Raw genomic sequence first — 13,401 nt, 5'->3', positions numbered from 1 at the left:
ATCCAAGTAAATTTGCAGAGTAATAATATGTGCCTGTAACCAATTGGTCAAAAGATTGCCAATATTGGACAACTACCGAGACAATGTGGGGAAAAAAGAGAAAAAAAAGAACAGAAGGCATTCTGTAGAAGTCAGAGCAGGTCACAGACTGCACGCTACCATGCCCACAACCAGGCAGAGGGAGTGCGACACAAGAACTTGCGCACAACTGAAACTGTTAAGACAAGCTTTCCCAGTGATGTAAATAAACAATACTTTGTTGCACTCAAGACCAGCTTTTCCAGACCTCCAGACATCCAACATCAGTATTTCCCTTTAAAATTCACACTGTCAAGAGCCAAACTGGAGCAACCAACAAACAAGAATAAAAACTGTTGGAACAAAATATCCAATTACAGAAAATGTTGTTAGCTCATTATCTAATAAGAAGTACCCTGTGATAGATGGCAAAAATGTACCTGTTATCAACATGAGTAAAAACTGTTTTTTTTTTTTAAAAAAGACATTCCAAAATGAACTCATAATCACAACGGACAGATAAAGAGCAAATAAACCAGAATGCTAAAGATTAAAATGCTAAAAGATAAAAATATCTCATGCTACTTCACAAAATCACTGCAAATGGAGGGAGTGTGAAAGGAATGAAGCCTCCTCAACTCCAATCTAGTTTTCCAGATACATCTCTGGTATTAAGCCCGTCAATCCTACACAATTATTGGAGGCTTTTAAAGAAACTATACTCAAAACTCACTAAACTTGGGCCATGATCATAGAGAATATGCAGCCCATACTCTAAATGGAATGATTGCTCATTTTCACCCTTATTTTCACCCCATAGAAAATGATGTGCTCACTGTAAACATTGCCTACAGAATCTATTAAATATCACCTGCAAGGCAGCAAAAACAGCATTTAAGGCAAAGATACAAAACACAAGTGCACCTTTCATTCAACTTGAGTCGCCCAGCCAGATTACAAATACAACAAAGAATGTTTTTCACCAATAATTCTGTTCCCAATTACTCTAGATATAAACAGTAACTGAAAGTAACCAAATAGTGATATATAATTTTGATAAAGGCACCAACCTTACAGTTACCCAATCGGTACTTTGCACTGATCAATTATTACAAGAGACCAACAAAGAGTACATTAAGCAAAGAAAAGCACCTGCAAAATGAACACTCCTGAGAACTTTCATAGTTCCCCTTTAGGAAAATGTGTCCCTGTAGTAGGTCATTCTGGGAACTAAGCATGAGCAGCATGCCTGGACAACTGCCTCAAGAGATTATCGCAAATGGCAAATGAGGCCCCATCATCTGGCAGAAAGTTCTGTATGTGCTTAGTTGGAACGTTAGCATGAAATGAAGCCTTAAAGGTCCAGGAAACAGAAATCAGTGAATTCTTTGCTGATATGTTGTTTTAATACTTTTTTGCATTCAGAAATGGCTAAAAAATATTTTTTAAATGATCCTTGCAAAGCCTGTGCCAAAATTGGCTTGCTTTCCCCCATGGCTAAATGGTTTTCAGTGGGTGGGATTAACTAGGTGTTAGTTACGTAACGAAAAAAAAGGCCAGCAAAATCCCTTCTATGTAATATGTAAATGCGCTCTTGCCACTTTTGTGCGGGTAAGGCAAGCGAAGTTGAAAATGACCCTTTTGTGGAGAAAGCACTATGCTTTTTTCTTTTCACAAAAATGGAGACCTACAAGAAATGGGTTTTATTATTGGAGCTCACGGGCACTGTAATATCGTAATAACCCCTACAGTTAGTATTTGTATTGCCCATTTTTACCAAGTAAGTTGGTAAGTAAGCCAAACGTTAGCTAGCAACAATTAAATGGCTTTCAAGCTTAGACGTGTGGAGACTTTATTCGGGTGCAATGTCCGTAGTTTGAGAATGCTGTAGAGTCTAATGTTAGTGTACACAATAATCTAATAGTGTTTATTACAATTTAATGGTTAAATTTTGGTTAAAAACTTGAAATATTAAGACAATTGTACTTCTGGGGAATATAACCACAATGCCTGGACCTTTAACAACGAAGAAGAGCATCTGGCAATATGTCTGAATGGCATCACATTGAAGAATATATCGCATATCGAATATATAACATGTGTATCCCTCGATATATGTGTATCGAGGGATACTCATGTTAGGATGACGTCCCATATTGGAAAGTTTTTCCTTTTGTTGTTGTTTTTTTTTTTTTTACAAATAAATACTTTACCCCAATTAAAGGGCTAGTTCACTTTTCGGGTTCATTTCAGTTTTAGGACAGAAATGTTTTTCCATTTACCTGTTTCTTTATGTGCAAAGAAGGCTATTTTCAATATTTAATTAAGTTTTGGATGATCTGCCAGCTTTATAATGGCTGACATGGGCAATAAAGGGGTTTGTGGAAAATGCACTACTGGGTCCATCACATTTACAGAAAAGTTTGCTTCGCTCTTCGTGGCGATAAAGGACATGATGTCATGTAGTTTGCGCAAAATGAAGCCATTTTTCAGAGGTTGAATAACCTAAAAAATGGCTGTGTTTGTATGTTCCACTCGACTGCTGAATTTAACTACTATTTTACATTTTGAAATTAGTTTATAGCAACTACCGAACATATCTGTAGAGGTTATACAGTTACCTTACCATTCCAGCAAATAGCTCTATTCAACTTTTTTATAACTCCTCCCACAAATTTTGTGCAATTTTCACCAAATTTGGCTCAAACAATATTGTAAGCATCCTGACAAGGACTATTCAACAGCTTTTTGATATTTCAAACTGTTCTCCTGTAAAAAGCTAATTAAGCCTTTGGGTGGGGCCTGGGTGGGACATTTCCAACTCACAACTCACAACTACAACTCACAACTTTCCAACTCACAACTACAATGTCCGGTTTCCACAAAACTTAAAAGCTTTCATGAACACAAGACATTGATTTGTTGTATCAAGCTTGGAAAAATTACACCAAGGGGTGGCACTATAACACATCCTTCTGTTTTATTAGCATGAAGTTGAAATTGCAATAATTAAACAATCATAACTCCTGCACCGCTTGACCTAAAGACTTGAACCCAGTGCAGGGTCTGAAACTTTTTGTTGAGCCAGCCACAGTGCCTGGTGGATGAAAACATAATTATAGGCACTCCGACATTTTACCAGACACCATACGCACGTGTATGTGAGACTTCTGGGTAGCTGAAACAGTAAACGAGCCGCTTGCCACTCATGAATGAGCACCACTGTCTCGGTTCAAATCCGACCCGTGCCAGAGCCGACTGTGGCTGGCAGCCCTACAGGGGCGGCACATAATTGGCTTCACGTCAGTCAGGGATATTGGAGGAATACAGTCGGCAGGGTAACTCTTGCTGTCCGGTCGCCCATGACCAGCTCTCTGTGCACATGTCTATGACAGGGTCTCCTCCGTCCCTATTCTGTGTGCACAGCCTGTGACTGTGGTGCTCCAAATTTGGGTGGGATTGAAGAATTGAAGATGTCAAATTTAAAAAATATATATATAAAAAATGAGTGTGTAAAGTGTGAGTGTGTGTGTGTGTGTGTATTTGCATGTGTGCACATGAGTGAATGCACGCACATGTGCACGTGAGAGAGAGAGAGAGAGAGAAGTTATTGTAACTGTGATACTGGTCACTATATAACACTGCATAAAATGATAACCCAAAGACAGAAATACCCTTCTCTTGTCCTGGCTAGCCTCTCTTCCTTCGCAACAAGATCAGCCCTCCCATACTAGACAGATGCAATGTTTTAAAAAAGGCTAAATGGATAAAAAAAGAATTTTATCTTTTAATACGGTGTATTAAATATAAAAAGTACATTACATAATCTATTTATCTGTAAAAAATGCACAAAATCATTGATTTTGTCATTCAGTAAGATGGACAACATCTTGGCAAAACAACCATTTTGTGTTTCTGAAGAACAATGCCATGTTGCTGAATGATAAATTTCCTACATAATCATTCATAATAGGCAATTGCTTGGCCACCTATATGCAAAGTCTGCTCTGACCATTTTTTTAAAATATATAAATTAAGCCTATAACCACTTTCTGGACATTGTTTTGCATGACAGACTTTTATTCGCCACTTTGTGCCAGAATGTTAACAGGTGAAATTATCAAAAAAGTAATTGCCACTAATTAAACACAGATGATGACGGACAGCGATGTTTGCAAGCAACACGCAGGTGTTGAATTCAGTTCAATTACTACCGTAGACATGCTGCAGTATTTTTAAATATTGTGAAGCAGCATGATGGGCTTTCTTAGAAACAGTGGGAAATTCCCTCATTAGAAATGAGACATACAACATTTAACTTGCACAAAAAAGTTCACGATTCAATTAATTAACTAATCATGGTCTTCAATCAAGACTAAGTAGAATCAGGTATCTTAGTGCTGGGCTAAAATGAAAAACCTGCAACTGCACTGTCCCTTTTTGGATAATATTGGACACCAGACCTGGGTCAAATACGTATTTGTTTTGGATTCAGATACTTTTCTATGCTCTATTGATCTTGCCTGGTGTAACTGAGACGGCAAATATGACCAGGCGGGGTTTGCACCTTTTGCAAGTATTTCATTGGTTCCAATACAACAGACAAGATCAGTAAAGCGTAGAAAAGTATTTGAATCCAAAACAAATACATATTTGACCCAGGTCTGTTGGACACCCCTGCTTCATATGGATGCACTTTTTTTCTACTGCAGTGATAGTCAATCATAGTCCTGGAGAGCCACAGAGTCCGCTGAGTTTTGTTTTTTCCTTAAGATCAGTGACTGATTTGAACATAGAAACCAAGTGACCAGAGTTAAATGTGTAATCAACCGCTTTAGTTCATCATTTTCACTGCTACTCAACTTCTGAGTAACAACGAAAACCAGCAGACCCTGCTAGGCTAGTTGGTGTTGCCACCCACTAATAAGAGCTGCAACGGCATGTGCTGGGAGAAACCAAAGGCAAACAAAATCCCACTGTCTTATTTAATCAATGATGTCAGCGTTTATAACAGTTTAATCCTTCTCATCAGGAAACATGTCCAATTGCTTTGAGTTGGACGTCATAACATCTTGCTTATACAGTCACTTTTGTCAAGTCAGACACTGACAGTTGAACTGTGGAGCTTTTTTTCTCAAATGATTTAAATGACCACATCTTGCTGAAAATTTCAGAAAAAAAAAGGTATCAATATCACAGAAAAGCTGAGGTTGTCTAGTTCACAGCCATATACAAAACTGAAAATGTGCTTCTGGTTCAAAATTACAGGGGGGTGGGGAATAGCTACATTAACCCTGGCCCAATGATGGGATGTACCAAAGACCCTTTTCCTGCCAAAACAAGCCATGAACATATTTCATTGCACACAGAGCTAGGCCAATCAAAAAAATGTTACATTTTAAATAGTAAGAAAAACAATCTGAGAAAGGGGACTTGATTTCCCTTTGTAAAACCTTGTGGTACTCAACCCATTTCAAGCCATGGCCAGAAAGTAAGGACTTCCACTGCACAACACACACCTTCCCTGCTCATACAAAGGTCAAAAGATACATGCCCTTCTCAGTTGATATTATGTGCATCTCAATGTTATATACAAGAGAAGACAAGAGAACTATGACTTAGCTTGTTGTCAACTTGTTTTTTATAAAGAAATCAAATTTAACTATTTATAATTCAAATTCTTTGACTAGTTAAAATTGGATTTTTGATAAAGAATTCGTTTTCAACTATTTCTAATGTTAGTGAGCTTCATTTTGATGTGTGAATGAAGACGGGGAACATTTGCATTGTGGACTTTCTTAAAGGGCCAAGCACCAAAAATCCACTTCATGAAAAATAAAGCCAACAAATTCTGGTTTCAGGCCATGATCCTTGGGAGAGTGGAACAATGTACAAAAGATCATGGGGTAGCTTTATAATTATACATTTTAAAAGCAGACTTGAAAAATGCAAATAGGCTGAATGTACTGACATCTTGTCCTTTGAAAGCAATGAGAGGAAAAAAATAACTAGCCACCCGATGGCACAAGTTGACAACTATATTCTCGCTTTTCCATAAACCGTTTTAGGGTTTTAAACTATGATGACGTATTTTGTCGGAGCCAAACTGGTGGCAGAAGACTAGTCTCTTGACAGTTTGTCTAATGTAGCGGTGGTAGCAAAAGAAAAATGTGAGCATAAAGCTTGCCAACTCTTCGAAAATAAAATTATGGATCCTAAGGACACCATATCAAATTATTTTAAAGGTTTGTTGGCACCAAGACAAATTGAATTAATAATAAGGATCCATTAAGATATTACTGTTCACTACATTATACTGAGGTGGACCAGCTATCTTGTCATGTAATGGTTAACTTGGCTAACTAGGACTAATGCTGCCTTCAAGTTGTGTCGGATTTTTGGTCTATGGTGTTTCCCATTATGAATTAGCCTGCTGATGCTAACTTTTGGACGCTGCTTAGTTATCATTAACAGTTAGGCAACTTCATTAATTGCAACTTCTGGCTTTTGCGTGTGTTGAGTACTAGAGAAAACATTACCTGATATGAAATGGACATTTCAGACATGAAAACTACAAATGATACCATCAATGACTTGAGTTTCAATGACTTGAAATGTCTGTGCGTAGCTTCAAAGGGGGTACTCAATGATAGTATTCAATAAAAATGAAGGCCCTACTTTTGGCTATTTCCTACAGCACAAGACATTTTGTCAGTGTTTCAGGGACATGGCTAACTCTCTCCTCATCAGTGTACTCGTTTTCTGCCACCACAATGCATGCGCAACTGTCGTGACCTAAACGTAACGTACGCTCCAAAATGGTCCATTGACCAGTCAACTATAATTTTGCTAAAAGAAAGTTGCTATGCACTTAACTCAGAAAGATGAGGCAATGATATCACAGTGCTCTGTAAACAGCAAGAAAAGAATTTGGCTACTGTACACTATGACAAGTGAAATTTAAAAATATTTTGTAAATTTATGGTTTTGATAAAGTAAGTCAGAGGTATCAATCTTACTAGGGAATTACACTAGTTACAATTTTTTATTTATTTACTTATTGGTAAACTACCTTACTAAAAACAGTTGCATTCAGTTACATTCAACAAATAAAATGGTAGACCTATATTCATTTAATTATGGCATTTATTCAAACAAAAAAACAAAGTCACATAGCCTAGTAATGTAGGATAGGATACTAGAACGTAATTTTACAAAAATGTTAGTCTAAAGTTTTTGCATTCCGAAGTGTCTTACAAACTGCTAAAACAAATAGATTATTTTGGCGACAGTAACCATTCATTGAGTTTAACATTCAAAGTTCTAATCCTCGTTTGTTACACAAGATATCGGCCAAGTGTTAATATGATTTATTGTTAAATTCAATACACAGGGAAAATAATCAGCCTTTAAATAGGTTTTAAAAATATAGGATATAACTGGGAATGCCATGCTTTGTTGCCAGAATGCTCAGCATTAGTTATAAAACTATGAATAATAAGGGAATGTGATGTTGTGCATGAACATTCGTCAAACGTGATGAGGCTTTTCTGTCATTGCATCCTGGCCCTCTGAACAAAGTTAGCTATGTGCTCTGCAAGGAGGCATGTGTCCACACACATTCTTTGTTTCCCAATGAAAACTAGTCTTGCTCCCATTATCCGTTCACTACACTGCATGTGTGTACTAACCAGCTGGTAATTTACAAACACAGCTTATTAGTTTTGTCATTAAACAATAGCAACTAACAACTCAGGAGTCGAATGAGTCCGAATTTCACAAAAGCGCAATAACATTGTCTGAATCATCCAGACCCCTAATCACCATGTCAGTGTCATTGTTTTCCCGACTGAAAAATAAAACAATTACATGAACACGGCAATTTTAGGGCCGGAGCCAGGCTAACAACATATATTGTTGTCTCCAATATTGTTTACTCAATGCTAATGTCATATCAATTAGTGTATTATGGCTGAAATATAATTATTAAACTGTTATTTTTGGTACGGCGGATATTCTATTGTGGTGGGCCATCACTAATATGCACACTGCAACTAGGCTGTGGGACACATTGACGTTGGACGTTTGTCTGGATTCTGGTCTATGCAAAAAAATTATTATTATTCCCAATAGAGAATTGAATTTTCACTAGTTACAATTGGAATTATTGATATCAAATTCAATTTTAGAATTCAATTTGAACTAGTTCAAATTGGACATTTTAATTTTAATTAGTTAAAATTAAATTATCAATGTCAAAAATTCCTACTAGTTGAAATTCAAATCTGGACAACTAATTCTAGTTTTAACTAGATAAAATGCAGTTCCTGAAATCAAAAATGAAAGGCCCCACTGAAATGAAAGGGAAAAATGCTTTGATCATAACTACTTTAAATGTAATTACTGATAAAGAATTAAAATTACAAATAAAAATTTTATTCTTCATCAAAAACTAGCAGAATAAAAGCTTAAACAGCTTGCCATAGTGAACCCCTCTTTGAGAATCAAACCTTGTTGGAACCCCAAAAAATATCTTCAATATGAGCTGGAGAATGTTTGACATGACAATAACAACTTTGAGCTGCAAGCAAGTTCTCTTAAATCTCCCAAGTATTCCCCAGAAAGCTGCAGAGGATACAGATTTGTCACTATAATTTATGAGTGCACTGCAATTTGAGTCTCTGTACTGCAGAATAATGTAGCACTAGTTCAGTTCACTGTCCTCCCTCCAAAGCAACAGAAAAGATCCAGATATAATGTGTGTACTATAACGGTTCAGGAACGGCTTGAAACTCAAAGTTTGCAGGCTCAATTCCCAGCTGAGGTAATGCCACTGTATCCACAAGGTGTTTAACCTGAACTGCCTCAGGAAAAAACCAACCTGTATAAATGATTTTCATGTAATTTGTGAAAGTCGCTCTAGAGCGTTTGCTAAATGTCAAAATGTAATGCTGGTGCTATGCAATTATAATTTCAGCCAAGCAAGGTAGCATTTATGTGCAAAAGTGTCTGTTGGATTTGGTAGTGGGAGGCTGTGGGAAAGGCTGCACAATCTCTCACAAAACCAGAGGGAAAAACTGAAAAGAACGGTTATATACAGCACAGAAAATGCCAAAGTACTGGCAGCACACTCACTTAAGAAAGTATCTCTGTCCGGAAGAGGTCTTGGCCATTTCCCACCCCGGTGGGAGTGGTATGTCATCAGGGATTTCGAAGGAGGACTGGAGGACGTGCTGCGAGGAAGGGCCAGGAGGAGGGACGCTGCCCATCGGTCCAGGTGACAGTGTCCCCAGCTGGAGGGAGGCGGGCGAGGAGTGCGCCCTCACATGCTGGGGAGTGAGGGCACCCGCAGAGCCGGCATCTGTGCTGGCCTGCAACGGGAAACCAAATGTGCGAGAGTTTGAGCTAAGCAATCGAGCCCAGGTGCCTACTTAATATGCAAAATAATACAACTGCATGCAGTTAAAAATGAAACTTGCCACACTTTGCACAAAAAAATAAAAACACATTTGAAATATATATCCATTTAATAATTAAAAACATTTTGAGGCCATGGCAGCCAAAACTTTTAGTTTCTTAATACTAAAGTAAATATTTCCTAGGAGCAACTGTTGCACTTTATTTCCCACAGCAAAGGGAAACAGCAACAGGGGGCAAGGGAGGGTAGGGCATCGTGGGGGGGTGGGGGTTAGATTTTGCACACTTCACAGACTGGAGTTCCATGCTTGGTTTGAAACTAAATTTATTGACTGCAAGTATTTAACCTAAGGGTGTTTACAGTGGAAGGGGGAATGAACAGCTCCAGTGGCCACTGTTCCCAAAATCTCTGGCAGACTTCCTCTGCCCACCAAGCAAGTAATAATTATGTAGGCCTACAGCATTTTTTTTTTTTTTTTTGATTGTTTGTTTTGTTTAATATCAAAACATTTCTTGCATTCTAGGAATCTCCTTCGTGATAAAATATAGCCATATTAAAAACGTATGTGGTGATAACAAAAACATGTATATTATTTTAAAATGATGAATATGTCCAGCCAGTGTTTACTATAGAAAAGGAGGAGCAAAACGGAAGCATTCCAAAGGTTAGCACTGATTTGTTCCTAGGAAGTTTGTGGCCTAAGGCTGCACGCACGAATGGCACTAACTGACTCGCCAAGGAATCAGAAATAACAGCAAAATACAAAATATCTAAAGCAGAACCTCACTTTCTGATCTGCGCCAGTTGTTAAAATGCTTAAAATAAAAACTCGTAACCAGAGCCCCACACGTCTACCTAAGACTACAGTGATCCAAAGGCAATGAAGCACAGAGCGTTCTTTCACTAACTTCCAACGTTTCAGGAAATGAATGTCAGTAAAGAGTTGCGTTCATACACTGGCATTGGTTGGTAATTTTGAAATAAATACAAAAATTGTAGGCCTACAGTTACAGCAAGAAATATGGGAAAACAGTCTGTGATTGATACAACTAAGTTCTAACCAATATTTAGAGGATTGCATTATAAATCTCTAACTTTTAGTTTAGTATGATTTTGGTTATGCAATTATTTCCCCTCGAACTGGCATCCTTTATTATTTATTTACAGTTAGCCTGCATGCCGCATATTCCAACAGAAGAAACCGAATGCCATTTTGCACATAAATTGGCTAGTTATTTCGCCGTTTTAGAACTTCCGTCCATTATGTGGTGGAATTTAACTTGCTAGGAAAACAAAGGGCCTTAATTCGCAACAATTTGGCAGAACACGTTTATGTTACATTTTCTTAGTATGAAAACCTTGAACCAACGAGCCAAAATGTTATGAAAATGAAATGCCTTCCTATTGCAAAAGAAATTATAGTGTGCTCCCCTGAACATCGCTCTCTTTGGAAGTTTCGTCTTTCCTTTGCCCAGGCAGATGAACACAATCTTTATTTGATGGCTATGGTGTTCCTACATTGCAGTGAAAAAGACTCAACTCGAGTGCTTATTCTCAGCGAAAAGGGCCGCTGGCGAAAATATGGAAACACTCAAGTTCGAGAACTTGGAAAAAATGAAGGCGGGGGGATGGGAAGTAGAAATTGGGGCTTACTTGTCTGGAGTGCGATTTTGGCTCGGGCTGTTTGAAGAAGGAGTCGGGTAGCTTCCTCATCCTCATTGGTACCGTGGGGGGGACGTTGGCATTTTTTGGGTTCATCACAGCGTTGAAAAGAGCTTCCAAATCAGTCTCTGAATCGCCCCGGACGTGGACGATTTGGTGGCCGGTCGGGGGGTTATGCTGGCTCGGATCCATAGTTCCGAAAGGAATGCAAATAACTCGATAATTAAAAAAAAAAAAAAACTCAAAATTAATCCAAACGTTTGGAACGCCCAAATGTTGACCTCTCGACAGCAACCATATAGACACTTTAAGGTTACCGAAAAGCCAGGAAAAGTGTTTAAATTCCTTCGCTATTCCCTTAAAACCAATGAAATCGTGTGGAACAGCTACAGTATTTACAGTTTTTTATTGTCAACTATGTCCGGATTAGTCGTGCTAGCTAACGTTCGCAAATTTGATAACTAGGCTTCCAACACGGGTCCAATCCAAGGCAATATCGAGTACTTTAAACAATTCTTGTGAAAATTAATGCCACCGTTTGCAAAAGAAAAGGGAAAATAAAAAAGCCCAGGGGCAAAACACTAGCTGTAAAGTTTTTCCTCCTGTGTCTCCAAACAAATGTACAATTTAATTCCGATTAGCCTACTGCCTTAGACCGCCTACGATAGGCAACTTCTATGGGCCGCCCGAACAAAACGAAAAACTTCGCCGTGCATCGCAAATCACTGCTCTTCTGAAAATTACTTCGTTTTCCAAAACTTCGTCTTCAACTTTTGCTGTGACATCAAACTTTTATGACTCATGTGATCTGTGACTCGGAGGAAGGCGGAGCGAGTGTGGTCGATCAAGGAGGGTAAGCTTTAAAGCCGCAACATTCATTTCTCTGTGGGAAAAACACTTTCTCCTGATGCAAAAAACAAGCTCGGACATTTGGACTTACTCAGTGTTTTGCTCTATCCAATGATAATTTATTTGAAAAGTAATATATCAATATGTGTTGATGTCACTATCATATGGATTTGGCCTAGTTTACCTGTGTAGGCGTAGGATAGTCTACACGCCCAATATGCAGGTTTTTAAATGCAATTAATACACTCTGTAGCCTATACCTCACTGAAATCAAATTATTCTATAAACTATGCTAAATCAAATTTTCCAGTGCACCTACTATCCTAAGCAAATCTACGGTTTGGCTGGTTAACTACACATAATAAAATTTATTTGAATAAGCATGTATATGTAGAGTCATAGAGTGGTATGCAAAGATATGGGCACCCCAGGTCAAGTTGTATGTATTGTTGAATTTCCTAGTTTTAAATAAAGCAGTGAATGTGGTGTGTGCAAAAGTTTGGGCACCCTGTCAGTAGTAACACCTCATTTGGCAGAAATCACAGCTTCCAAATGTCTTGTTGCCAGGCTGCTAACAGCCTTTCTATTCTTGCTTTTTTGGAAAATTTTCCAACCAGTCCCACTCATGCCACATTTACTGATTATGTATTTTATTTCATTTTATTAGTTGTTGAATTCAGCAATTCATTATAATTTGCAGAAATATGTCATGTTTTGTTCCCTGCAGAAGTTGTGTTAACTTCTTTTTAAAAATATGCTATTTGACTTGGGGTAATATAATCACCTGCAGGCTGTTTTAAATTGAAATTGAGTGGCTCAGTAACTTTTAATGCTAATAAGCTATGGTGAAAGAGAAATCACTGCAAAAGAGAAACAACTGAAATATTAATTTATCTATCCTTAATGTATTACTGATATGCAAATTTACTAGTAACAGTACCATTCATTTATAATTTTGGCCACAGATTAAGACAGAGCAATAGCAAAATATATTTTATATTTTATTCATAAATGCAATTTCCAACAGTTTTTTATTTTTATTTAGTTGCAATATTTTGTACTTCAAGATGTCTAGCTGAAGCTAGCAACATGCTGGTTAATACTAGATCAATGCTAATGTGCTCTCGCTCTCTCTTTCTCTCTCTCACTCTCATACCCCCTCCCCATGAATCCCCATATACATTAAGCAATAGCTTTAAACTGAATACAAATACATAGATCACTATTTACCAAGAAATTAGACCAACTTGCCTCAAAACGGTTCCAGTGTAATAAATCTCATAAATATGGTAAGCCAGATGAAATGTTAAATTTCAAAAGAGCTGTGAAATTCACTCAATGTGAATATATGGGGATTTTACCTGAGAAATGCATTTTTAGTCAGCAACATCCATGTTTAAGTGAAGTGTGTTGCTCCGTTTTTTTTTTTTTTGGTTTTTTTTAAAGCCATAATA

The 13,401-nt window shown here is 37.7% G+C and overlaps 1 protein-coding gene across 2 annotated transcripts in view; it reads right to left on the bottom strand.

The window, feature by feature from the left end:
• LOC135263757 (transcriptional coactivator YAP1-like) overlaps window positions 1–11,906 on the bottom strand; it is a 51,958-nt gene extending 40,052 nt beyond the window's left edge. Inside the window, exons 1-2 of one of the 2 annotated variants that reach the window (XM_064352118.1) lie at window positions 11,090–11,906; window positions 9,154–9,389 (exon numbers count right to left, since the gene is read on the bottom strand). In XM_064352118.1, coding sequence (XP_064208188.1) covers window positions 9,154–9,389; window positions 11,090–11,290 — 437 coding nt within the window. In that variant the 5' untranslated portion in view covers window positions 11,291–11,906. The remainder of the gene's footprint in view (window positions 1–9,153; window positions 9,390–11,089) is intronic. The other variant, XM_064352117.1, reaches the window with a different exon arrangement.
• Between the last annotated feature and the right edge of the window lie 1,495 nt (window positions 11,907–13,401).

This window comes from Anguilla rostrata, chromosome 9, assembly GCF_018555375.3.
Source record: "Anguilla rostrata isolate EN2019 chromosome 9, ASM1855537v3, whole genome shotgun sequence".
In the NCBI taxonomy this organism is placed as follows: Eukaryota; Metazoa; Chordata; class Actinopteri; order Anguilliformes; family Anguillidae; genus Anguilla; species Anguilla rostrata.
The sequence above is the reverse complement of the archived record's forward strand: the minus strand, read 5'-3'. Positions and strand labels throughout refer to the sequence as shown.